At 40.9% G+C, this 26987-nt stretch overlaps 1 protein-coding gene across 6 annotated transcripts in view; it reads left to right on the top strand.

The window, feature by feature from the left end:
• Positions 1 to 12104: 12104 nt before the first annotated feature.
• Positions 12105 to 26987, top strand: part of DNAJB6 (DnaJ heat shock protein family (Hsp40) member B6) — an 87630-nt gene continuing 72747 nt past the window's right edge. For 2 of the 6 annotated variants that reach the window (XM_049863478.1, XM_049863477.1), the window contains exons 1-3: positions 12107 to 12439; positions 12657 to 14653; positions 17466 to 17575. In XM_049863478.1, coding sequence (XP_049719435.1) covers positions 14589 to 14653; positions 17466 to 17575 — 175 coding nt within the window. In that variant the 5' untranslated portion in view covers positions 12107 to 12439; positions 12657 to 14588. Of the gene's footprint in view, positions 12440 to 12487; positions 12635 to 12656; positions 14654 to 17465; positions 17576 to 26987 lie in introns of those variants that run through there. The other 4 variants (XM_049863473.1, XM_049863472.1, XM_049863476.1 and 1 more) reach the window with 4 other exon arrangements.

Genomic DNA, 26987 nt, shown 5'->3' with positions numbered 1-26987 from the left:
TCATTCCCTTGTGTTTCCTTGGTGAGATGTCAGTTGTCTGACAGATAATTCACACATACATGCACTGTGTATACTCTATTTGCTTTGTTTTTTTAGTCATTGATCCCTCGTTTTCCATTTCAGTAGTTTTAAGTTAAAATGTATTACGGAAATTTTCAAAGACAGCACAAGTTGAGAGTTTATTGTAATGAGCCCTCTGTACCTGCCCATTGCCTAGCTAAACAAAATTATCAGCACTTTAGGGTTCTTGTTTAATTTTTTCCTTTTTCAAAATTTGCTGCAGTATTTTAAGTTATTATCCCAGACATTTCATCTGTGAATATCTAACAGTATGTGACTCTAACAGGTAGACTTTTAACACCCACAATACCATTATCGTACCTAACGAAATTAACAATAATTTCTTTAAAATGATCCAACACCAGGTCTATATTCAGAATTTCCTTATATCTGTGCTAAATGTCTTACTAACACACCAATGACCTCAAGACTGTTATGCTAAATGAAAGAAGCCAGACACAGAAGGCTATAATATAGTTCCATTTATGTGAAGAAAGGCAAGTATGTAGAGACAGGAAGGAGATCAGTGGTTGCCTACAGCTAGGGGTGGGAATGGGATGTGACTGCAAATGGGATGATAGAAATGTTCTAAAATTGTTGCATAGTTCCCTAAATATACTAAAGATTATTGAGTTGTGCACTTGAACCAGGCGAATTTATGACATTATGCTTCAATAAAGCTGTTTAACAAAAGCGTCTTGTAATTGGACCGTTGGTATCAGTATCCAGGTTTCACACATTCCATTTCATTGTTAAGTCTCTTAAAAAACCAAAAACCGTTGCCGTTTGTTCCGAGTCATAGGAACCCTATAGGACAGAGTAGAACTGCCCCGTACAGTTTCCAAGGAGTGCCTTGTGGATTCAGACTGCCGACCTGTTGGTTAGCAGCTGTAACTCTCAACAGCTACGCCACCAGGGTTTCTGTTATGTCTCTTAGGGCTCTGAAAGTCTGTTACAGCCCTCTTCCCTGTTTAACATTTAATACTGTTTATCGAAGACATAGATCATTTTTTTCCTAGTAATTTTCACATTCTGGAATTTTGGATTTGACTGGTTGCGTTTTTGTGGTGTCATTTGACGCAGTTCTCTGAGTGTTGTATTTTCTGTACATTCTGTACGTTGTATTTTCTGTAACATTGTCCAGGTTAAAAATTTTGACAAGAATGCTTTGTATGTAGTTCTGTTTACTTCAAGTTGCATCACATCACTAGACACATCACATCCGGTATGTCTTCATCGTAAGACTGATCCGTTGCTCCAGGCTTATTAGTCTGACAGCCTTTCATCTAATGGTTTCAGCATCCATTAATGATCCTTTCTCAAACTTTAAGCTGCATTGCAGTCACCTGGAGGGCTTCTTAATGCGTGGTGTGCTGGGCCTACCCCAGCGTTGCTGATTCAGGATGTCGGAGGGATGCCGATTGTGCTTTGAGCATCACTGCGTTGGAGTTGCAAAGTAGTAATTTTCCAATCCTATTATTTCTTCTGTATTTCTTAGCTGGAATTCTATAGAAAAGAGTGTTGGCTTATAAAGTATATAGTTTGTACAGGTAAGACAATGTAGTAAATTCTTGATTCTTAATTGCTTTTTTTTTTAGAATAATATCATGAACTCAGAATTTTTAAAATTTATGTCTTCCAATTCATTGCAATCAATTCTTTTTGATGCTCAGATATTCTTCTTTTAGGTTAGTGGCAGTGCCATCAAGTTTCCTATGTCCTTTTGACAGAGCTATACTTTTTTTTCTTAACTTACCACGAGATGTCCTAGGCTGATCTTGTACATTTCCTACCGCAGACCTAGGATTAGCCAGTACAGTAAATCTGCTTTCCATCTAGTCCCTAATTGACCTGACAGTACCCTTTACTCCTGGTTTTGTCTAGTGCCGGCTGTATATTGTACCTGTTGTGACACCATCTGCATATTTGTAGGCTTAGGTAGGCTGTCAAGGAAAGGGGATGTGATTAAACTGGGAGAATCCTGTAGATTAATTTGTTCTTTGTATGTGGTAGGTGTGGTGATGTTAACGAGGGTGAAAGTTTTCAGAATCAAGGAGCTTGGAACTCCAGGTCACTAGAGAAAGACCAGGTGTTGGGTGGAAATGGGGAGGAAAATGTTAAATTTTGATCATGTTATATTTGGGTGTCTGTTAGACATCCAAGTAGCTATGTCAAGTAATCATCTCTGTCTTTGTGTCTGAAGCTCCAAAGAGCTTTAAGACCTAGGGTAGAAGCTTAAATTTGGGAGTCATTGCTAAATAGATGGTATTTCAATAATGAGAACTGCTGAAAACCCATGAGTGTAGAATGAGACAGGGCTGGGCCTTGAGTCCTGAGATTCCCTATCATTTCTTCACAGATCTAATTGAGAGGAAGCTGACACAGACAGAAGGAAAACCAGGAAACTGAGATGTGATATGCAAGCCCAAGTGTGTTTAGGGTTTCTGGTGAAGACTGAAAAATACCTGTTGGATGGTAATGCAGAGGTCTTTATTATTGATGTTAAACAGGAGTAAGTTTTAAGATATGAGGTGAGACTACAAAAAAAAAAAAAAAACCCAGAACCCAAACCCGTTGCCATTGAGTTGATTTCGACTCATAGACTGGAGGGGGTTAAATCAAGGTGAGGAAGTAGAGACTGTAAATATAAGGAGTTTATTTACAAAAGAAGGGGCAGAAGTTGAAGTTTTTGGCTCTTCAGATGATTGATTTCATTTTCTTTTTTATAGTTTTTTTTGTTGAGTGTGTAGGTAGCAGAACATACCAATTAGCTGTTTCTACATGTACAATTCAGTGACATGGTGATTACATCCTTTTGAGGTGTGTAGCCATTCTCACACTCCTTTTCTGAGTTGTTCTTCTCTCATTAATATAAACTCACTGTTCCCTACGTTTTCTTTCTGATCTTTCAAGCTGTTGTCAGTTTGATCCCGTACAAACCAAACCTGTTGCTGTAGAGTCGATTCCGATTCATAGCAACCCTATAGTACAGAGTAGAGCTGCCCTGTAGGGTTTACGAGGTTTTGAATCATGGAAGCAGACTCCCACAGTCTTTCGCCTGAGGAGTGGCTGGTGGCTTTTGGTTAGCAGCTGAATGCTTAACCAGTGTGCCACCAGGGCTCCTCTGATTCCATGTAGATAAATCGTAAAAGAGCACAATGTTCTAGGCAAACCTTACTTACTAGCTAAACTGTTTGGTTTTAAGAACACTTCAGGGAATATTCTTGGTTTGAGGTTTAAAGCTATCTCAGTGCACTAGTTTCGGGGCTTCATCTAGCCTCCATGGCTCTAGAAAGGCAGGATTCTGTGAGGATTTGAAATTCTGTTCAGCATTTACCCTTTTGACCACGATTTTTCTGTAGAATCTTTGATCAAAATGTTCAGTAATCGTAGCCAGGCACTGTCCAGTTCTTCTGGTGTCATGGGCAAGGAGACAGTTGTTCATGGAAGCAATTAGCCATACATTCCATTCCCTCCACCTGCCCTGACTCTCCTTCCTTTGTTGCTCCAGGTGAATACAGAACAATTGTTGTATCTTGAATGGCCATTTGTAAACTTTTAAGACCCCAGCCACTGCACAATGAACTAGGAGGTAAAGTAGAAGCACTAGAGATGTTATTAGGCTGATTAACTGGGATGTCCAATAAAACCATGACCCTGAACCTCCAAACCACTCTTTTTTCGATTTTCCCGTTGTTGTAAATACGTCTATCACATAACTTTTGCCAGTTCAACTTTTTGCAGGTGGACAACTTATTGACAGCAATTACATTAATCGGCTCTGTGACCTTACCCTTAATCAGTGTGATTTTTCCATCACCGTAGACCGAAAGTCAGTACTCCATAAGCAATAATGTCCCCTTTCCCTCTCCTTCCTGCCCCTGGTAACCACTAAGAAACTTTGGCCTCTATACATTTACCTGTTCTTGTCTTTTTATAAGTGAGGTCGTTAATTTTTGTCTTTTCGTGATTGACTTATTTCATGTGGCATAATGTCTTCAAGCTCCATCCATGTTGTGGCATGTATCAAGACTTAATTTATCTTAGTGGCTGAGTAGTGTTCCATCGCATGTATGTACTACATTGCATGTTTTGTTTATCCATTCATCTGTTGATGTGTGTTTAGGTTGTTTCTACCTTTTGGCTGTTGTGAATAATGCCGCAGTCAACATTGGTGTACAGGTATCTGTTTGAGCCTGTTTTGAAGTCTTTTGGGTACGTTCCTACGCTGGAATTGCTGGGTTGTATGGTAGTTCTAGTTTTAGTTTTTTTTAGGAGCTGCCACACTGTTTCCCACTAAGGCTGTACTCTTCTGCATTCCCACTGGCAATGGACAAGGGTTCCAGTTTCCTCACATCCTCACAAACATTTATTTTATTATTTTTTTTCTTTTTTAAATTTTACCCATTCTAGTGGGAGTGAAAGGTGGCTTTGGTTTGCATCTCTCTGATAGCTAATGATGTTGAAGATCTTTTCATGTGGTTGGTGGCCATTTGAATGTCTTCTTTGGTGGAGTATCTGTTCAAGCTCTTTGATGATTTTATGGTTGGGTAATTTGTCTTTTGTTGTTGTCGAAGTTTTATATATATTTTGGTCATTAGATTCTTATCAGATGTATGGTTTCTGAGGATATCCTCTCAGTCTGTAACTTGTCTTCACTTTTTTAGCATAAAGTCTTTTGAGAAACAAAAATTTTAAATTTTTGTGAGGTCCCATTTATTTTGTCTTTTGCTGTTTGTGCTTTTGTTCTTTTCGGTAATCCATTGTGAAAAGCTAGGCCTGACAGCATTGTCGCTGCATTTTCTCCTAAGAATTTTATGGTTTTAGTTTTCGCATTTCGGTCCTTAATCCATTTTGAATTTGTTTTTGCGTATGGTGTGAGGCATGGATTCTGTTTCATTTTTCAGCATGTGGAATTCCTGATTTTCCCAACACCATTTATTTGCCATCGAGAGGACTTGTTAGGTGCTGTCAAGTCGGTTCCAACTCAGAGCGACCCTATGTACAGCAGCACAAAACACTGCCTGGTTCTGTGCCATCCTCACAGTCGTTAATTTTTCTGTTTATCATGATGTTGCCTATTGGTCCAGTTGTGAGAATTTTTGTTTTATGTCGAGGGTGTAATCCATACTGAAGGCTGTGGTCTTTGATCTTTATCAGTAAGTGCTTCAAGCCCTCTTCACTTCGAGCAAGCAAGGCTGTGTCGTCTGTGTATCTACGTGTCACGGGTTAATGAGTCTTCCTCCAATCCTGATGCCACGTTCTTGTTCATACAGTCCAGCTTCTTGGATTATTTGCTCAGCATACAGATTGAGTAAGTATGGTGAAAGGATATAACTTTGATGGCACACCTTTCTTGACTTTAGACCACGCAGTATCCTCTTGTTCTGTTGGCGTGACTGCCTCTTTGTCTAAGCACAGACTCCTCATGAGCACGATTAAGTGTTCTGAAATTCCCATTCTTCACAGTGTTGCCCGTAATTCGTTGTGATCCACACGGTCAAATGCCTTTGCATAGTCTATAAAACATAGGTAAACATCTTTCTGGTGTTCTCTGCTTTCAGCTATGATCGACCCGACATCAGCAATGATAATCTCTTGTTCCAGGTCCTCTTCTGAATCAGCTTGAATTTCTGGTAGTTCCCTGTCAATATACTGCTGCAAGCGCTTTTGAATGATCTTCAGCAAAATTTTACTTGTGTGTGATATTAATGATGTTGTTTAATAATTTCCACATTCTGTTGGATCACCCTTCTTTGGAATGGGTACAAATATGGATCTCTTCCAGACGGCTGACCAGGTAGCTGTCTTCCAAATTTCTTGGCGTAGATGAGTGAGTGCTTCCAGCGCTGCATCTGTTCGTTGAAACACCTCATTCAGTATTCTGTCAATTCCCGGAGCCTTGTTTTTTGCCAATGCCTGCAGTGCAGCTTGGACCCCTTCCTTAAGTACCATCGGTTCCTGCTCATACGCTGCCTTCTGAAGTGGTTGAACATTCACCAGTTCTTTTTGGTACAGCGACTTGGTGTGTTCCCTCCATCTTTTTTTGATGCTTCCTGCATTGTTTTCACCATAGAATCCTTCAATATTGCAACTCGAAGCTTGACTTTTCTCTTCAGTTCTTTCAGCTTGAGAAATGCCGAGCATGTTCTTCCCTTTTGTTTTTCTAACTCCAGGTCTTTGCATATGTCATTATAGTACTTTACTGTGTCTGCTTGAGCTGCCCTTTGAAATACTCTGTTCAGCTCTTTTACTTGGCATCATTTCTTCCTTTCACTTTAGCTACTCTGTGTTCAAGAGCAACTTTTCAGAGTCTCTTCTGACATCTGGTTTGGTCTTTTCTTTCTTTCCTGTCTTTTTAATGACCTCTCGGTTCATATATGATGTCTGCGATGTCATTCCACACCCTGTCTGGTCTTCAGTCGTTAGTGTTCAGTACATCAAATTTATTTTTGAGATGATCTGTAAATTCAGTCGGGATGTACTCAAGGTTGTACGTTGGCTCTCAAACTTAGAGAAAAAACTAAAAAACCTGTTGCTGTCGAGTCGATTTCAACTCATAGTGACCCTATAGGACAGTAGAACTCCCTTGTAGAGTTTCCAGGGAACACCTGGTGGATTCGAATTGCCAGCCTTTTGGTTAGCCATAGCTCTTGACCACTACACCACCAGGGTTTCCCGAATGGACTTAGATCCTTGTAAATCAGCTGCCCATAGTTGTGTGGGTTCAAATGATTGAATTTATTCATTAAATTTTAATTCTTCTTAGAATGTTACCTTCATTTAATAAAAGTAGCTTAGCAGTTGCGTTACCTGTGTGCCAGGCGCCATTAATTGGTGATGGTACACATATGCTACTTTAGTTAATCCCAGTCAATGACTATCTGATAGAGGATGCATTTTTCAAGTGAGTTTTTTTTTTTTTTTCCTTTCTTTTTTTCTCCAAAAGGATGATTAAGTAATTACAGCATTCACCCAGCTGGCAAGTTTGACCTAACTCTAAGCCCTTGCTCTTAACCTCTCTGCTGAACTGCCTTGCAGTATCTTGCTGCCAAGGCTACCATAGTCACAGCCACGCACAGGTACATTATTGAAAATATAAGACAGACCGTTCAGATTTGCCAGAGAACGCGTGTTTTGAATTGAGAGCAAAAGCTACTCAACAGTGTCATCTTTCATACTGGGTAATCCCTAGGTACATATGGCTCAGAAGTGGTGGGTCACATATTTGGAATTGGAGATTAGTCCTGAGATTTCTACACTTGTTCTGTTAATAAGAGTGGATTAGCATAGTGTTTTTTCTGTGTTCAGTATTTATAGTGACTTCTGATACTGCTAGGTATTGCAGTTGGTGGTATTACTAACGTGCCACTTCAGAGCCTTCGCAGCCACAGTAACAGCTCAAGAGCGAAAAATACCCTTGCGTATTTATTTAGCCCTTTGAATTAGAGCTAAAGGGACGCTGATTTTTCTGCTGTTACTTGGCAACTTTTGGGTTTTTGTAGTTGGTGGTGAGGTTTTTAGTTCTTGGAAGGTATAAGATTGCTATTGTTTTTAGCTAAGTATCTATCTTACCTTGGCTACCTCTTCTGTTGCTAGTAACTCTGAGATTAAAGTTGCTTGCTGCACTAACCATCCAGAGCTCAACCCTTTATGTTGCACTGTCATTGTAACTACCACGTAGGAAACTTTAATGTTTTGTAACTGATTGACTTTTTAAAAGTTTCTCCAACATGTATGTTGAACACATTCAAACAGTTGAGAAAACTGTGTGAATAACCGTATACTCACAGGTACATTCCACAGTTAGTATTTTGTTCTTTTTTAGGTATCTATCAAGATAATTAGATATTAATGTTAAGTTGGAGTAGTTACAAGAAAAAAAAAACCGTATAGTTTATCTTCCTAAATTCTTTTGAGTTCTGGGAATAAATCTATTTAAGACAAAACATTTTGATTTTATAAATGTCAAATCTTGTAGTCCTTTTCATGGTTTCTTAAAGCTTATACCCACCCACTTTATAAGTCCCTTTTATATGTTATTTAAGGTTATGTGTTTCTTAATTTCACTTCGGTGAATCTATCAAATTGATACATATAGTTAAGTCTTTACATCTAAGTACATTCAGGAAACCCTGGTGGCGTAGTGGTTAAGTGCTATGGCGGCTAACCAAGGGTTTGGCAGTTCGAATCCGCCAGGTGCTCCTTGGAAACTCTATGGGGGGCAGTTCTGCTCTGTCCTGTAGGGTTGCTATGAGTTGGAATGGACTCAGCGGCACTGGGTTTGGTTTTTGGTTTAAGTACGTTGAAACTTGTGAGAACCGGAACTCAACGGGGCTGCCTTGTTTTTCCAGGTCTCGCAAGTTTTGCACCTTTGGCAGGGTGCTGCCTTATTCTTTTTCTTTTGTTTGTTTTAGTGAAAAATATTTGTGCTTTCTGTCTCTGACAGGGTTTTTTTTTTTTTTTTTTTTGCCTTACACGGGTTCCAGTTTTTGCAGGTTTTACCGTATATCCTAATTTCCTTTATGGTTTATTTGATCCAAGAGCTTTTTGAAAAACAAGAGTTTGAAGTTTACACAGTTGTTCCTTTGTGCGTTTCTGATATTATTTCTGTTTTTATTGCTTTTGTGAGTGTTCCAGAATTGGTGTGCATGCTCAATTATACGTGTATGTGCTTGACCCTGTTTTATGTCCATCACAGCAAGCGTATTAGCAGTGCTCAGATTTTTTAGGCTTACTTTGTGTCTGATCTGTCACAATGATGCAGTGATTGTGGGTGTGTGCCTTTTGCCTTGTAACTCTGCTTTTGCTTTAGATGTTCCATGAGGCTGTGTTGGGTTCAGGATTCCCTGTTTTTTCATTGGGAAAAAATTGTTCCTGGTAATGCATGTTGTATTCACGTATGTCCTTCCTGGGGGTTTAGTACTGCTGAACGTTTTTGGTATTTGCCTGGTGAGTCTTTTCCATCCCATTAGCCCGAATTTTGTATGCGACTCTCGGAAACAAGGTAATTTTAAAAGTTCAATTTGAAAATGTCTTTAATATATTTGCAGTTATTGTGTTTAATAAATAATATTTATAGAGCACTTAGAATTGTGCCTGACTGCCATATGTTTGTCAAATTAAAAAACACAGCTTCCCTGCCTCCTCCCTCCCCTTTCTGCATTTTGTGTTGTTAGTGCTTGTCCTTAGGATTTTAGCATGCGTGCCATAGCTCTGTCTTCTGCCTCCCAAAGAACGAAGGAACCTTTAAATGAGCTCTCCTTATCCTGTGATTACTAGAACTTTGTTGAATCTTGTTTTAAAACCTCCCCAAGTTGGTCATAATTATGTATCACTTTTTTAAATCACTTAAAAAGAAACTGGTGTTTAGGGCTACCAATCTGTTTTAACAGTGTTTTTGCTAACCATTATTGTTCGGTTACTACATTCTTTAGAAAGGGTTCTTTCAGTAAACTTTGTCTTAAAATATCAGTCTGGTCCTTCCTTTGACTGGTAATTTAGTTACAAATAGAGTTCTAGGTTGATAGTTATTTTCCTCTGCATTTTTCAAGGCTCTTTCTTTCTTTGCCTTCTGGCCTCAGTTGTTAAAAATCTATCCCAAAACCTGTTGCAATCAAGTCAATTCCGACTCATACGGCACCCTATATCTTAAAAAAGAAAAAAAAAAAAGATGTCTGTTATCTAAATAATTGGAGTCCTGATGACACAGTGGTTAAGAGCTACATCTGCTAACCAGAAGATTGGCAGTTCAAATCTACCAGCTTTGGAAACCCTGTGGAGCAGTTCTGCTCTTCCTGTAGGGTCGCTATGAGTCAGAATTGACTCGATGGCAACGGGTTTGATTTTTTTTTTTTTTTTCTAAATGACATTCTTTCGCAGATAGTCTTTATGGTTGCTTTTAATAAAAAAAAAAAAAATTTTTTTTTAATATCTACTATATAAAGTCTCGGAAACCCTGGTGGTGAAGTGGTTAAGTGCTACTAAGAGGTTGACAGTTCAAATCCGCCAGGTGCTCCTTGGAAACTCTACATGGGGCAGTTCTACCCTGTCCTGTTGGGTTGCTATGAGTCGGAATCGACTCGACGGCAGTGGGTTTGGGTTATTATCCTGGGTGGTGGTTAGTTGTTCATGGGGTCGCCATGAGTCGAGGCCAACTTGATAGGAGCTAACAGTAACATTTTCTCTCTGATCTTTCCTTCTGATTTTCTTCAGATTTATGTTGAACCTTCTAATTCTGTATCCATGCCTCAATACATTTGTGTACTCTCCTGGATAATTTCCTCAGGTCTGATTCCGAGATCACAAACTCTGTCTTGTTGCTAGTTGCTGTTGAGCTTCACCAAACGTTGCCTGGTTCTGCGCCATCTTGATAATCATTGGTATGTTCGAGTCTGTTGTTGCATTCATTGGGTAGTTCCTTCCAACCTAGGAGGCTCATCTGCCACCACTATCTTGGATAAGAGCCTGTTGTGATCCTTAAGGGATTCACTGACCAGTTTTTGGAAATAGAGCGTCAGGCCTTTCTTCTAAGTCTGTCTTAGTCTGGAGTCTCTGCTGAAGCTTGTCCACCATGGGCGACCCTGCTGACACTTGAAATACTGGTGGCATAGCTTCCAGCATCATAGCAATACACAAGCTACCACGGTAGGACATTCTCTCATTAGTTCTATTTAACTTGCTTTAAAATCCCAGTGGTTAGTAATAATTATGATTTTGGATTGTTTTCCTATGACCTGATTGTTTTCTGTTTACCTGTAGCGTAGCTGCTGTTCCTTTGGTTTATCTTAATTACTTTATGCATGCTTCATTTTCTCTTTCAGGTTCTTATTTCAGTTTCGGGGGCGGGGGGGGGAGTGTTGTAACTTAGGCATCCTGAGTTCTTTCTTCGTATTTAGGATTTAGTTATGAGCTTGTCTTTGGCAGAATTTGTGTTTTCTGTGGGAATCTTTGCGACGTGGATTGTGGAGATGTTTCTCCTCCACACCTTTGTTGCGGCACTATCCTGGGGTTAATATTCGTTAATTTTAGGAAAGCTTGGGGCACTGCAGGGTAATGCAGGTAATAAAAGTCAGTTTAGCTTTTAGGGCCTCAGGCTCTCTGGGCTGCCTTCTCCTTTCCTCTTAGTGGTTCAGTGGGAAGAGCTTTTCTTGCCCCTCTTTTTTGGAGTTGCAACCCCGTAAGTCTTGATGAGCCCACGTTTATGTAGGAATCTTAGTTACAGCCACTGGTTTCTTGTGCCTGCAGAGCAGGCCTTCAGCCTGAAACCCCAACGCCCTCCCACTCCTCTGCTTCCCTCTCACACAGATGTACAGGCTACCTCAGGATTACTGCTCTTGCTTGTAATTCCTGTTTGCTTCTGGCCCTTGAGCTCTTTCTGTCTTTTAAAAAATTGCTTTATTGTTGTAAAAATATATATATAACAGAACATTTGCCAACTCAACATTTTTTAAGTTTACGATTCAGTGACATTGACTATGTTCGTTACATTGTACAGCCATCACCCACTGTTAACAGAAGGTCAGTGACCCTAAGCAATGAATGACTCCCCCTTTTCTACTCACCTCCCATCATTGGTAGCCGCTTATAAATTTTGGTCTCTACATTTATTTGCTTATCCCATATATTTCCTATTCTTTCTCTCTCATTGGGAGCTAAGTCGTCTCTGCAAGTTTACTTTTTGTAATGTGTCTACATTTCTAGGTACTTGTAGTAGGAAGTCCTGTTAGCTCGCTGTGTGACTTTTGGAGTTAACTGTTTTGGTTTACTAGCTTCTGGATTGGTTAGAAGCGAGTCTGAGCTCTGTATGCTTCTTCCTAATCTGTCGTATAGTAGGTACTAATCTGTCGTGTGGTAGGTACTAATCTGTCATGTGGTAGGTACTAATCTGTCGTGTAGTGGTACTGATCTGCCGTGTAGTGGTACTGATCTGCCGTGTAGTGGTACTGATCTGCCGTGTAGTAGGTACTGATCTGCCGTGTAGTAGGTACTGATCTGCCGTGTAGTAGGTACTGAACTGTTGTGTAGTGGTACTGATGTGCCGTGTAGTAGGTACTGATGTGCCGTGTAGTAGGTACTGAACTGTCATGTAGTGGTACTGATGTGCCGTGTAGTAGGTACTGATCTGCCATGTAGTAGGTACTGATGTGCCGTGTAGTAGGTACTGAACTGTCATGTAGTGGTACTGATGTGCCGTGTAGTAGGTACTGATCTGCCGTGTAGTAGGTACTGATCTGCCGTGTAGTAGGTACTGAACTGTCGTGTAGTAGGTACTGATCTGCCGTGTAGTAGGTACTGATCTGCCATGTAGTAGGTACTGAACTGTCGTGTAGTAGGTACTGATGTGCCGTGTAGTAGGTACTGATCTGCCGTGTAGTAGGTACTGAACTGTGGTGTAGTGGTACTGATGTGCCGTGTAGTAGGTACTGATGTGCCGTGTAGTAGGTACTGAACTGTCATGTAGTGGTACTGATGTGCCGTGTAGTAGGTACTGATCTGCCATGTAGTAGGTACTGATGTGCCGTGTAGTAGGTACTGAACTGTCATGTAGTGGTACTGATGTGCCGTGTAGTAGGTACTGATGTGCCGTGTAGTAGGTACTGATCTGCCGTGTAGTAGGTACTGAACTGTCGTGTAGTAGGTACTGATCTGCCGTGTAGTAGGTACTGATCTGCCATGTAGTAGGTACTGAACTGTCGTGTAGTAGGTACTGATGTGCCGTGTAGTAGGTACTGATCTGCCGTGTAGTAGGTACTGATCTGCCGTGTAGTAGGTACTGAACTGTCGTGTAGTAGGTACTGATGTGCCATGTAGTAGGTACTAATCTGTCGTGTAGTAGGTACTGATCTGCCGTGTAGTAGGTACTGATCTGCCGTGTAGTAGGTACTGATCTGTCGTGTAGTAGGTACTGATCTGCCGTGTAGTAGGTACTGATCTGCCGTGTAGTAGGTACTGAACTGTCGTGTAGTAGGTACTGATGTGCCGTGTAGTAGGTACTAATCTGTCCTGTAGTAGGTACTGATCTGCCGTGTAGTAGGTACTGATCTGCTGTGTAGTAGGTACTGATGTGCCGTGTAGTAGGTACTGATGTGCCGTGTAGTAGGTACTGATGTGCCGTGTAGTAGGTACTGATCTGTTGTGTAGTAGGTACTCTGTAAATGTTCTGGTGTTGTACAGGTGGAAGTGTATACGTGTTTGGAGTCATGATGTAAAATTTATTTGTTACCATAGGTTGCTTCCCAAATCTGGAAAGCATAAATATAATAAAACTGTGCAAAATGGAATAACTCATAATTTTGGCATTATTTGACCTCGACATCATGCAGCCTCAGCAACGTGGTGTATCTGCCTTAAGAATATATGATCTCATGTATTCTTTTGTAATCAGAATATTTCTTTTGAAAATTCCTGGAACCATAGTTTCTGGAAAGGCTACTGAAAGCCTAGCTTCAGTTTGGCTGAGTGGATTTATAACAGAACTTGCTTAATTGGTTGAAGTTATTTTATACTTTTGCATGTAGTAGACCTGTTCTATGGAGTTTCTTGTTCATAGGTTTAATAAAGTGATTTAGCTAGTCAGATTTGAAGAAGTAGGAGAACTTACACTTTAATACTGCTGCTACCACTTGCCAGCACTGAAAGGGGCAGCGTGTGTGTAGTTCCTGTCTGGTTTATGGGACCAGAGGCTGCAGCCTCTCAAGTAGGGAAACAGAACTGCTTTTTACTGTGTTACCCTGTGACGTAAGAACCAACTGAACCCACCGGAGGTGAAGCAGAATTTGTGCTCCTGTTTTCTGCTGAAGGCATTATCTGTACTAATAACTTGTAATTAGTATTGACAACAGGAAAATATTGTTTTTGTTTGATAAATGGATGGAGAATTTGAGCCAGGGGTAAAATTACACTAATAGCACGGTAGTCAGATTTCCATGTTATCTCCCAGGAAGACAAAGCAGGGGTGTGTGTGAGAAGACTTTTTCTATTTGGGTAGTGAGAGCTACAGAAACCCGGAAGAGTGTCTTTATGTCATTCCCATTTTAAGTTTCCTGAGGACAGGGACAGTGTGTTCATCCTTGTAGACCCAAAGTCTTGCACAATACCTGGCACATGGAACGCGTTGGGCAGATGAGGTAACTGAAGGTCTGCCTGTGTCTAGGAAAACAAGATTCCCAAAATGAGCCTGCCGGTTAAGTGATCAAGTGGGCAGTGCGTCTCTCTGCCTCAGAGTCACCTGTTAGTTTTATTTAGTTTAGGCTATTATTAGGCTATTTCAGAACTTTTTTCTCCTGTATCAAGAAGGGGTTTAGAGCATGAGACCTGGAACCTGTTGACAGCCTGACAGGGATAATGGTTAGCTAACAAAAATTATTTCTGTCACGTAGGGCCAGTAGTTGCTGAGATGTGGTCCACCTCACCCTTCCTCCATTTCCTACCCTGCACCCATCCCCCATTATGTACTGAAACTTGGCAGTCTTGTCATTGACCAGAGATTTTTAATTACAGGATTCGTTCCAACGATCTGGTAAAACATGGTGGATTACTATGAAGTTTTAGGCGTGCAGAGACATGCCTCACCCGAGGATATTAAAAAGGCGTAAGTAATTTTATTCTTGAAATAATAAATTTTTGTAATTTTACATTGGTAATTGGGTAGTGTAATTTTGTATATTGCCTATTAAATGGTTTTTGATGTATTGTAATAGCCTTTTAATGCCACACAGTTTAATTTTCACTTTAACAGAACATTCATAAATTGACATTGGTATTCTCAAACCTAGGCATAACCTAGTGGAATTCTGTTTCTGCTTTATAAAGTTCAAAAAAATTACTGATCATATGAAGTAATGCAGAAGAACCTGGAGACTGGGTTTTGAACTGTGATTGACTCGGTCCTCTTAGGCACCTTTTCTCGTAGTGCGGACCCAGAGCGTAGCACCGTAACTTACTAGGTGTAATTGCTTAAAGATCTAGGCTGCTAGACTGCATCCTAGACCATTTGAATCAATTCTGATTGACATTAAAGCTGGAGAACTACTCATTGCCTGTGGTACCTTAATGTTTCTGACCAGGGCTTGTCTGATTTGAGGAGGGCAAGTCCCGGGTGACAGAACAATTTGTAGGTTGGCTCTGAAGGTAACTCAGATCTGTTCACTTAGATGTTAATGATAAATATTGAGCGTACAGCAAAAAGGTCATTATTTATATTTTGTAGATTTTAAGCATAGCTAGAGAGACCAATTAATAATCCTGAAAGAAGTGGAAATTAGGTTTTAGTGTATGTTAGAGGAACCAACTTTTTTGTTTTTGTAACAGTCGTTAATCCGGAATGGAGTTTATGTTACTAGACTTAGTGGATCTTCACATGAAAATAAAAGTTTTTTGGGGGGGAACCAAGTAGTTCACTTTAAAATGCTAAATTAGGATGATTTCTGTGTGGGGTAAACTCAGCCAGGGAACCAGTGGAGAATAGCCCATTGACCGGATGCCAGCTCGGCACCATAAATGGATTAGTGCTGTGTCACTAGGAGAGCTTGGGGTTTTCGCACAGAATTGCCTGCCACATATACTTTAAAACCCGTTGCTGTAGAGTCTATTCTGACTCATGGCCACCGCATGTGTGTCACTAGAACTGTGCTCTGAAGGGTTTTCAGCAACTAATTTTCCAGATGTCGGTTGCCAGGCCTTTCTTCCGAGTTGCCTGTGGGTGGACTTGAACCGCTAAACTTTCGTTTAGCAGCCTCTTTAAACCATTGAAACCAGCCAGGGAAGCTGATACATACTTTAGGTCCACACTGATCTCACTAATGTATAACAGTTAATAGCAGATAACAGCTTGGTAGATTGTATGACAGAGAGACAGTTGCAAAATTTTACTATTCTTGACTAAACTAACGAGTAAACGTGCAATATTTTTATTATTAATGCTGTAATAACTTGCCAGAGGTAATTGGAAAGTAGCTTTGGTTACCTGTGAGAGCATATAGGTTGTTCATAGTCTTCAGAATGACTGTGAAGTATGGATTTAGAAAAAGCTATTAGTGGACAGTTACATAAATATTGACTTAGACCAGATTTAGTCTTACTGTTTAAAAATGAACAAAATTATAGCCATGGGGTGGTGTGTAATATAGAATGGTTGTGAACTACTGGTTTTGTTACTGCGCTGCCAAGCAAAACTTTGAGAACTGAGGATGTACAAGTCTGTCTCTCCAGAGACACTGAGAATCTTGTGTGAATTTGAATGACAGATGGTGTGGTTTCTTCCCATTGGAGGAGTAGTCTTTTCTCTTTGATGCTGAAGTACTGGCACGTGCAGTCAAAACTTAAGTCTTTAAAAGATGTGATAGTTTTGTACTTACTATATTTTGTATTCTTGGTTTTTTAAAAAAAATTTAATAGCCGACCACAGGAGGCACATGACCCTTGGAATCTCGTGTATTTCTTAGTTTTCATACCAGTATGCTAGATGATTGGTACTAGTGCACATAAATTGTTCTTTGTCTTAGTCCTTGTATTACCTGTCATTTTTTTGAGGATTCATGGCACTAGTAGAGGTTTGGTCTGTTACTCCACGTGTAGATGGACTGTAGTATGGGAATAGAATACTGTTTTAGCGTTGAAGGTAACACCTGTAATCGGATCGCAGTGCAGCTGCGTCCAGAAGCCAGAGTTTCTGTTTAAGTGTTGAAAATCAGATTGAGCCCCAACAGCCTTACACTGATAACTGCCCAGTGTTAGAACAGACGGTCGGGCCTGGCATCCTCTCCCCCTTTAAATGTCTGTGTCTTAAGTTGTGCTGATTAGTGGTAGAAGCTTTTTCCTTTTGTATTTGCAAAGTGTGCAATCATTATTTTATGTTGAAACCTTAGAACAGCCTATGACCTTAAAAAAAGTCACAGGTTATTTGCAGAAGTCCGTGTTTTAACTTGTAGACGCGAAAGTGAGTCTTATTGATCTAAAACAGAGATGACTTTTTGACAATGCCGTGGTTGTCAGTTCACATCTGACACAATAGTATATTAAATAATGGTCTGAATTATGAAGTACATTCTTGGGAATCAGGAAATAAGGATAACGTCAATCATGATTGTATTCTTATTGCTGAAGGTATCCACACCCCGTCTTTCCTGTATACTTATTTAGCCTAATCACCATTGAGTCCATATTGTGGACTTTTGAGTCCTCAAGCATCTTTAACATTTCTCTCTCTCTAGAGTTTTGTTTGCTTGTGTTATGTTTACAATCTGGAGTTTATTTGGGGGGAGAGGGAGATTTTACAGTTAAAGTTGCTATTAATCTCACCAGTTTGCAGCTTTGAAGCCATTTTGTTGCTTAATTCTGTTAGTTTCAGAAGCCCAGTTGATTTTGGAGTTGAAATATGACCAGCACCGTTTACTCTTTACTAGGTACCGTAAATTGGCACTGAAGTGGCATCCTGATAAAAATCCTGAGAATAAGGAAGAAGCAGAGAGAAAATTCAAACAAGTAGCTGAGGCATATGAGGTGTTATCAGATGGTGAGTAATACTGCACTTGTTAAGGGCTCTGACTCGATTGGTGAGAATAGGGAAAGGCTTAGACTCATCCTTAGGACGAGCAGAGCATGTCCAAAAACGATTTCCCCCCACCAACTGAATTTTGGGACCACTGAGAAGAAAGGTTTTTATTTTTCTTTTGAAGATTTGAATCTCATGTTCCTGTGAGCCGTTCGGTAACAGTTAACCATCAGTGTTGGGTTTCCAACAATTTCCCTTAGGACAGATATTTTAAAACAGTGTAAGCTATGCTGGGGTGTGAGGAATAAGGAAGAGAGAAGGTTACATGAATCTTTCTGTCACTGTTCATGTTGGTGGTAGTTCTCTCCCATCCCCCCTTGGTAATATTTGACCCTTCTGACCCCTTTGATCACCATTGCCATACTTCATGCCTTCCTAAAGTAGTGTTTTTTTTTTTTTTTACTACTTGGAAGGATTCTCTTAACCTCCATTGGAGTAGCACATACTAAATGTTCAGTTTCTATGTCGAAGTGCTTCATTGTATTTAAGTGAGGGTCAAATGCTCATCTGTAAGTGTTCACTCAAAGCACATTACAGCTGCTGAGCGTCAGGGACCTTAAATATGTAACTTACCTTCACAGGCATTCTCTAGTTTTTGGTTTTCCCTAATAAAATTTAAGAGTGTATGTGGATGTGATGATACAACCAAACTGATAGCATAACAGCTTCATAAAATGTACATTACCAATTTGTAACAAACTGTCAACCCAAAACTTTTAATTTTGTATAATGTCAAAAGATAGGAGAAGACTACTAGTGTGGTGTTAAGATTTATTCCAAGACCACTGGTAGAAGTAAGGCCAGAAGTAGTGAAGAGAATTCATAAAGTAAAAGAGAGTAGGAAGATGAGAAAAAGCAAAAAAAAAAAAAAAACCAAACCAAAAGCTCCAGTGGCGACATGGCAGAGGGTTTTTGGGAGCATTCGCCCGAGCACCGCCTCATCACCTTGACCAGGTCCCTCCGTCTGAGCCTCAGGGTCACATGGACTTAACAACACAAAATTAAACGAAACCACGAGGCACTTCTTAAACTTGAACCGAGACTTCTTTTGATACTCATGGTCTTAACTCAAATTTTGGGGGGAGTGAATAGGCTTAAAAAAAAAATATTCCCTGGGCAAAGACATTTTATTTTATTTTAAAAATTTTTTAATTTATTCCTTGGTGGCAGTACATATAGCCAAAAGTACATGCATTCACAGTTGCCACGTGAGCAGTTGTTTATTGTTGGTTACCTACTTCACATTCTGATTCCACCTGTATTGTTTCCTAACCATTAACTTAGGCTCTCTGCCCCTTAAAGTTCTCTTCTGTACGTTGGATTAACTTTGTCAGTTAGCACTCATGGATAATATAAGAGCGCTGTGCTTCAGGCAAACATCATTAATTGGGCTAAACTGTTGTTTAACGATGGCTTTATGGGATAGTTTCAGTTCATGATTTAAGGGTTATCTCTGGGCATATTAGATTCAGGGTTCCCTCAGCCTCAGTGGATCCAGTAAATCTGGTTTCCATATGATTTTTAAAGTTCTGTTCTACGCTTTTCTTCCTTTTGTGCAGGATCCATCTATTGGGTTCTTGATCAGAATGTTCGGTAATGGTAGGTGGGCACCATGCATTTCTTCTGGTCTCATGCTAATGGAGGTAATAGTTTATGGAGGCAATTAAACCTGTGATATATTTGCAAGAGACCTTTTAATTAGATTATAGTAGGATGTAAAAATGGCTCAGGGGAGGTGTCTGACCTCCTCTAACTTCGCAAGGAGGAAGGAGAATCGAGATCAGCAGCCCAGGGGCTGATTCCTATAAGGTGGAGTTCAGACATACCTCCTCTCGCCTTCCCTTTTTACCAGTTCTGACAGTTTGGTAATTTGATGCAATGGCCACACAACTCACAGACAGTACTCACAATTATGGGTTTATTAGGCACATAACAGGTTGCAGCTCAGGCTCAGGAACACTCCGTATACTTCTTGCATCAGGACAGCCTCCTCTTTCTCAGCTATGTCTGCAGGCCAGGTCTCTTTCTGGCCCTGGGCCCCTTGCTGCAGCACCCCCCCCCCGCCCCGCCCCTCCAACCTCTGCCCTCCTCACACAAGTGCTACAGAGCCAATAAGTGCTTGGAGGCATCTCAGTCTGCCAGCAAACCTCCTGCCCGAAGGCGTTCAGCTTTCTTGCTCTGTGGGCCAGGAAGCCCGTTGCAGTGTCTCCTGCCAGTCTCCTGGTACTGCTGCCGCCGTTTCTCTTCCACTGCTTCTCGCCATCTCCGGTGTTACAGCTCCTACTCTCTCTCAGTGTATCCCTTTAAGCCTAGTGGGATGGCAAAACTGACCAGTCTCTTCTTTAGGGTTCCATATGTCTCATTTGCATAGTCTCACCCAGTCATTTAGTGGGAGTTACAGAGACTAGTTGTAAGGGCCATATCAGGTAATTCATTGCACTGCATAGGGGTTTAAATGCATGCAGGAATAGATGTAGTCCTGTTTGAGTTTATCAATACAAGAAGATTCTGCTTTAGCCACCCCCCCCGCCCCCAATTTAATCCTATATAACACAATCATCAGTGATACACAGTGGCAAATAAAAGATTTCAACAAAAACACTACAACTAGGTAGGTCTACAGAAGTCCATGCTGATCTTCTTCCTGACGAGCTTATCTTGAATATCTTTGCAAGAAGGCCCTGTCACTGTTGCGCATAGAAAAAAGTTTTCACAAAGCCAGCAGGCAGCAGAACTATTTAAAGCCTCTGATAAAACCAGACAGCATCTTGAAGGTACCAACTTGGTAACCTTGAGAATTGATAAAACCTCTGCGACCCCCATTTTTTAAACTATAAAATGGAAATTATATCACATATTGGACAAGATGGGCTTATCCTTGACATCAAGGTAGTAAGAGTGAAATGCTGCCGTGCACAGAATGTCTGGAAAAGTGTCTGGCATCTCACAGGGACTCAATGCTGCAAGAACTTCATTTTAATAATCTTAGAAAAGCCTTTCCCAGGATTTAATAAAAAATAATTCTCTTTTATCCTAGTATTAAGCCATAAAGCACTTCTACATAAAGACAGTGTTTTAAAGTAGTAGCAGTAAAAATGACAATAAAAGCATGTTATTTAAGTAGGGCAACGGGGATGAAGAGGGTCAGAATGACTGCGTGTAGACCCCGTGAAGTTCTTTTTGACCTACTTTCCTCCTGAGAACACGCTACATTAGAAAATTAAGGTGGAGCACTGCTCTCTTGTCTAGGCCCTCTAGTGCTGTAGTTTGATTAAGTCTTCACAGCTGTAAAATAGAATTGCCAGGACTAGTAGTCCTAAGCTGAAACTTGTCATAATTTGGTAACTACTGGGTGTGCATACATCTGCCTCCTTCCAGAAAAGTTTTGAGGTAGTTACAGATTAGGTCATGTTTAAAAGATGGGCGAGATTCTCTGTCTACAAAGTAGAGGATTCCTTAGAAGTCCTTTCTTAATAAGTCGTATAAAAGCTTTTTGAATTTTTTGTTGTAGAGATGCTGATAAACGTGATGTACAGTCATTCACTTGACAAAACTAACTTGCGTCTTGACAAGTTTCCTTATTACGTCAGTGCTCACAGTGTGCCATGTGTTACGTTAAGTGCTTTGTCCGCACTATTCCATTTAAAATCATCTTATTTTCTTCATTTTATAGTTAAGGAAGCTGGCTGACAGTAACTTGTTCACGTCCTCCCTAGTGGACAATAGGCCTGTGTGAATTAAGCCAACAGGTCTCTTAAACTGTCTTTATTCTTCATGTAAGCCACACTGCAGTTGGAAATCCTTCCTGATCATTGTTAGCAGAGGCTGCTAATGGTTATGCTACCTTTCTCCATAATATATGCCATCTATTAATGTGCTCACAGTACAGGTAAATGTCCTATAGTACACCTGTTTGGGCAGCATAACACCTGTTCAGGCAACATCTGACCACATATACGTCCGTGGTCCCGTAAGGCTATGATAGAGTTCAGAAAACCCGATCAGAGAATGGGAGGTAGTGGATAGTACTTTGCTAGTTACCATAGATCCTGTCTGTCTCTCACTAGCTCTCTGGGTTCCTGACCAGCCCAGGCCCCGGGGGTGGGAGTGCTGGCACCCATCCATGGCTGTCTCTCCCACCACCCTCACCTCAGGCAGGGGCTGCTGCCCTACTGCTGGGTGGTAGCCACCTAGCAGTTGAGTGGGTGGGGCTAGAAGAGTTTAAATTAAAGCTCATTAGGGTGCAGGCAGGAGCCCTGGTGGTGCTGAAGTTAAGAGCATGGCTGTTAAGCAAAAAGCAGTTTGAATCCACCAGCCACTCCTTGGAAACCTCATGGGGCAGTTCTGCTGTGTCCTATAAGGTTACTATGAGTTGGACAGCAACGAGTTTGCCCCGCCCCCCCCCTTTTTAGGGGCTGGGGAAGGTGAGCAGGCAGGAAGGAAATAAGGGAGAGGAACCAGGTGTGCATGGAGGCAGGTGGCTGGAAAGTGAGTGCAGACTGTACAGTCACCACATAGGGACCACCTGTGGTGGAACCGAAGTTTTCATGCAGACCCGCAGCACAGGCGGTGGTGGCGTGGGTCCTGGACTCATCCAGCGACCATCCTACACGATTCCCTCCTGTATGTGAGTCTGAATCAGATAACATCCTATTTCACAGAATGTATTGTGGACACTGAGCGACACGTACCTGTGCATGAAACAGTAAATCACATTAGAACCAATGTGTATTTTGTTTTGAAAGTCAGGAAGTAAGGAAATGAACATCCAGTGCAGATTAAGACTTCAAACTTTCAGATGAGTTTTTTCCACTAGTAGGTCTAGAGCTTGAATGTCACTGGGTTGTCAGAGCTGTTGGCCTAATTTAATGAGTCAGGTGAAAGGTTAGCTGGATAGAATCGGCTATTTCATGATGAAGAAAATCGTGTATGGGTTGTGGGAGAACAGTGTAACACTGTGTAAAAAAATGGAAAACCACTGAAAAGGTGTCGGCATGAGGTGATGCTGGATGACGTCATGTGAGTGAAGGCAGAGGCGTTTAGAAGATGAGAGACCTGCACTGAGTACAGGGAGTGGACGCAAGCTCCAGGTGTATCTACGTGTAGTGAAATAATAGGTCACTATTTACAAAAGGTTTTGCTTTTAGGACGAACCCCATAACCATCATCCAGCTTCAACAATCATTAACACATAACCAACCTTGCTTTATATATTAACACCTTTCCCATTATTTTAAAGGAAACCGCAGACATCTAATTTAATAAAAATTTGCTACACAAACATTGTTGAATCTAAACACAGAAACACTAACTTTTGAAATCTCTTGAAAATGTGGGATTTCCCAATAGCTCAATTTTTTTTTTTTAGAATTTTTATTGTGTTTTAAGTGAAAGTTTACAAATCAAGTCAGTCTCTCACACAAAAACCCATATACACCTTGCTATATACTCCCAGTTACTGTCCCCCTAATGAGTCACCCCACTCTCTCCCTCCACCCTCTCTTTTTGTGTCCATTCTGCCAGCCTCTACCCCCCTCTACCCTCTCATCTCCCCTCCAGGCAGGAGATGCCAACATAATCTCAAGTGCCCACCTGATCCAAGAAGCTCACTCCTCACCAGCATCCCTCTCCAACCCATTGTCCAGTCCTATCCATGTCTGAAGAGTTGGCTTAGGGAATGGTTCCTGTCCTGGGCCAAAAGAAGGTCTGGGGGCCATGACCACCGGGGTCCTTCTAGTCTCAGTCAGACCATTAAGTCTGGTCTTTTTATGAGAATTTGGGGTCTGCATCCCACTGCTCTCCTGCTCCCTCAGGGGATCTCTGTTGTGCTCCCTGTCTGGGCAGTTATTGGTTGTAGCCAGACACCGTCTAGTTCTTCTGGTCTCAGGATGATGTAGTTTCTGGTTCATGTGGCCCTTTCTGTCTCTTGGGCTCGTAATCGCCTCATGTCCTTGGTGTTGTTCATTCTCCTTTGCTCCAGGTGGGTTGAGACCAATTGATGCATCTTAGATGGCTGCTTGCTAGCCTTTAAGACCCCAGACACCACTCTTCAAAGTGGGATGCAGAATGTTTGGTTAATAGATTTTATTATGCCAATTGACTTAGATGTCCCCTGAAACCATGGTCTCCAGACCCCTGCCCCTACTATGCTGGCCTTCGAAGCATTCAGTTTTTTCAGGAAACTTCTTTGCTTTTGGTTTAGTCCAGTTGTGCTGACCTCCCCTGTATTGTGTGCTGTCTTTCCCTTCACTTAAAGTAGTTCTTATCTACTATCTAATTAGTGAATGCCACTTTCCCACCCTCCCTCCTCCCCTGCTCGTAACCACAAAAGAATGTTTTCGTCTCAGTTTAAACTGTTTCTCGAGTTCTTATAATAGCGGTCTTATACGATATTTGTCCTTTTGCAGCTGACTACCTTCACTCAGCATAATGCCTTCCAGGCTCCTCCATGTTATGAAATGTTTCACAGATTCCTCACTGTTCTTTATCGATGCGTAGTATTCCATTGTGTGAATATACCATAATTTATTTATCCATTCATCTGTTGATGGGCATCTTTGTTACTTCCATCTTTTTGCTATTGTAAACAGTGCTGCAATAAACATGGGTGTGCATATATTTGTTTGTGTAAAGGCTCTTATTTCTCTAGGATATATTCCAAGGAGTGGGATTGCTGGATCGTATGGTAGTTCTATTTCTAGCTTTTTCAGGAAGGGCCACATCGATTTCCAAAGTGCTTGTACAATTTGACATTCCCACCAGCAGTGTATAAGTGTTCCAGTCTCGCCACAGCCTCTCCAACATTTATTATTTTGTGCTTTTTGGATTAATGCCAGCCTTGTTGGAGTGATATGAAATCTCATCGTAGTTTTGATCTGCATTTCTCTAATGGCTAATGATTGTGAACATTTCCTCATATATCTGTTAGCTACCTGAATGTCTTCTTTAGTGAAGTGTCTATTCATATCTTTTGCCCATTTTTTGATTGGGTTATTTGTCTTTTTGTAGTTGAGTTTTTGCAGTATCATGTAGATTTTAGAGATCAGGCGCTGATCAGCAATGTCATAGCTAAAAACTTTTTTCCCAGTCTGTAGGTAATCTTTTTACTCTTTTGGTGAAGTTTTTGGATGAGCATAGGTGTTTGAGTTTTAGGAACTCCCAGTTATCTAGTTTTTCTTCTGCATTCTTTATAATGTTTTGTATACTGTTTATGCCATGTATTGGGGCTCTTAACATTGTCCCTATTTTTTCTTCCATGATCTTTATCGTCTTAGATTTTATATTTAGATATTTGATACATTTTGAGTTAATTCTTGTGCATGGAGTGAGGTATGGGTCTTGTTTCCTTTTTTTGCAGATGGTTATCCAGTTATGCCAGCACCATTTGTTAAAAAGACTGTCTTTTCCCCATTTAATTGTTTTGCGGCCTTTGTCAAATATCTACTGCTCATATGCAGATGGATTTATGTCTGGATTTTCAATTCTGTTCCATTGGTCTATGTATTTGTTGTCGTACCAGTACCAGGTTGTTTTGACTACTGTGGCGGTATAATAGGTTCTAAAATCAGGTAAAGTTCAAAATTTTAAGAGTATCCTTTGGTTGAGATTTTCGAGTTGGGCTGACATTGAAAACCATGCCGTTTTTTTTTTTTTTTTTAAGGAAGAAATTCTTTGTGTTTATTTCAGTGGTGAAAAATAATTTTTTTTTTTTTTTAGTTTTTATTGCACTATAAGTGAAAGTTTACAAATCAAGTCAGTCTCTCATAGAAAAATTTATGTACACTTTGCTGTATACTCCTAATTGCTCTCCCCCTAATGAGACAGCACCCTGCTTCTTTCCACTCTCTATTTTCATGTCCATTCTGCCAGCTTCTGACCCCCTCTGCCCTCTCATCTCCTCTCCAGACAGGAGCTGCCCGCATAATCTCGTGTGTCTACTTGATCCAAGAAGCTCACTCCTCACCAGTATCATTTTCTATTCCATAGTCCAGTCCAGGAAACCCTGGTGGCGTAATGGTTAAGTGCTACAGCTGCTGACCAAGAGGTCGGCAGTTCTGATCTGCCAGCTGCTCCTTGGAAACTCTGTGAGGCAGTTCTACTCTGTCCTGTAGGGTGGCTATGAGTCGTAATCGACTAGATGGCAGTGGGTTTAGTTTTTGGTTTTAGTCGAGTCCAATCCCTGTCTGAAGAGTTGGCTTTGGGAATGGTTCCTGTCTTGGGCTAACAGAAGGTTTGGGGACCATGACCCCTGGGGCCCTTCTAGTCTCATTCAGACCATTAAGCCGGGTCTTTTTATGAAAATCTGAGGTCTGCATCCCACTGCTCTCCTGTTCTGTCAGGGGCTCTCTGTTGTGTTTCCTGTCAGGGCAGTCATCGGTTGTAGCCAGGCACCGTCTAGTTCTTCTCACCTCAGGATATGTAGTCTCTGGTTTATGTGGCCCTTTCTGTCTCTTGGGCTCATAATTACCTTTTGTCTTTGGTGTTCTTCATTCTCCTTTGATCCAGGTGGTTTGAGACCAATTGATGCATCTTAGATGGCCGCTTGCTCGTGTTTAAGACCCCAGACACCACTCTCCAAAGTGGGATGCAGAATGTTTTCTTAATAGATTTTATTATGCCAGTTGACCTAGATGTACCCTGAAACCATGGTCCCCAGTGCCCTGCCTCTGCTACGCTGGCCTTCGAAGTGTTCAGTTTATTCCAGAAACTTCTTTTTGTTGGTTTAGTCCAGTTGTGGTGACCTCACCTGTATTGTGTGTTGTCTTTCCGTTCACCTAAAATAGTTCTTGTCTACTATCTAATTAGTGAAGACCCCTCTCCCGTTCTCCCTCCCCCCGCTCATAAGCGTCAAAGAATATTTTCTTTTCTGTTTAAACTGTTTTTTTTGAGTTTTTATAATAGTGGTCTCCTACAATATTTGTCTTTTTGCAACTGACTGATTTCACTCAGCATAATGCCTTCCAGATTCCTCCATGTTATGAAGTTTTTCACAGATTTATCATTGTTCTTTATTGGTGTGTAATATTCCATTGTGTGAATATACCATAATTTATTTATCCATTCATCCGTTGATGGGCACCTTGGTTGAGTCCATCTTTTTGCTATTGTAAACAGTGCTGCAGTGAACATGGGCGTGCATATACCTGTTCTCGTAAAGGCTCTTATTTCTCTAGGATATATTCCAAGGGGTGGCATTGCTAGATCGTATGATAGTTCTATGTCTAGCTTTTTAAGGAAGTGCCAAATCGATTTCCAAAGTGGTTGTACCATTTTACATTCCCACCAGCTGTGTATAAGTATTCCAGTCCCTCCACAGCCTCTCCAACATTTGTTATTTTGTATTTTGGGGGTTATGCCAGCCTTGTTGGAGTGA

The sequence above is a fragment of the Elephas maximus genome, chromosome 20 (genome assembly GCF_024166365.1).
Source record: "Elephas maximus indicus isolate mEleMax1 chromosome 20, mEleMax1 primary haplotype, whole genome shotgun sequence".
NCBI classification, from domain to species: Eukaryota; Metazoa; Chordata; class Mammalia; order Proboscidea; family Elephantidae; genus Elephas; species Elephas maximus.
The sequence above is the reverse complement of the archived record's forward strand: the minus strand, read 5'-3'. Positions and strand labels throughout refer to the sequence as shown.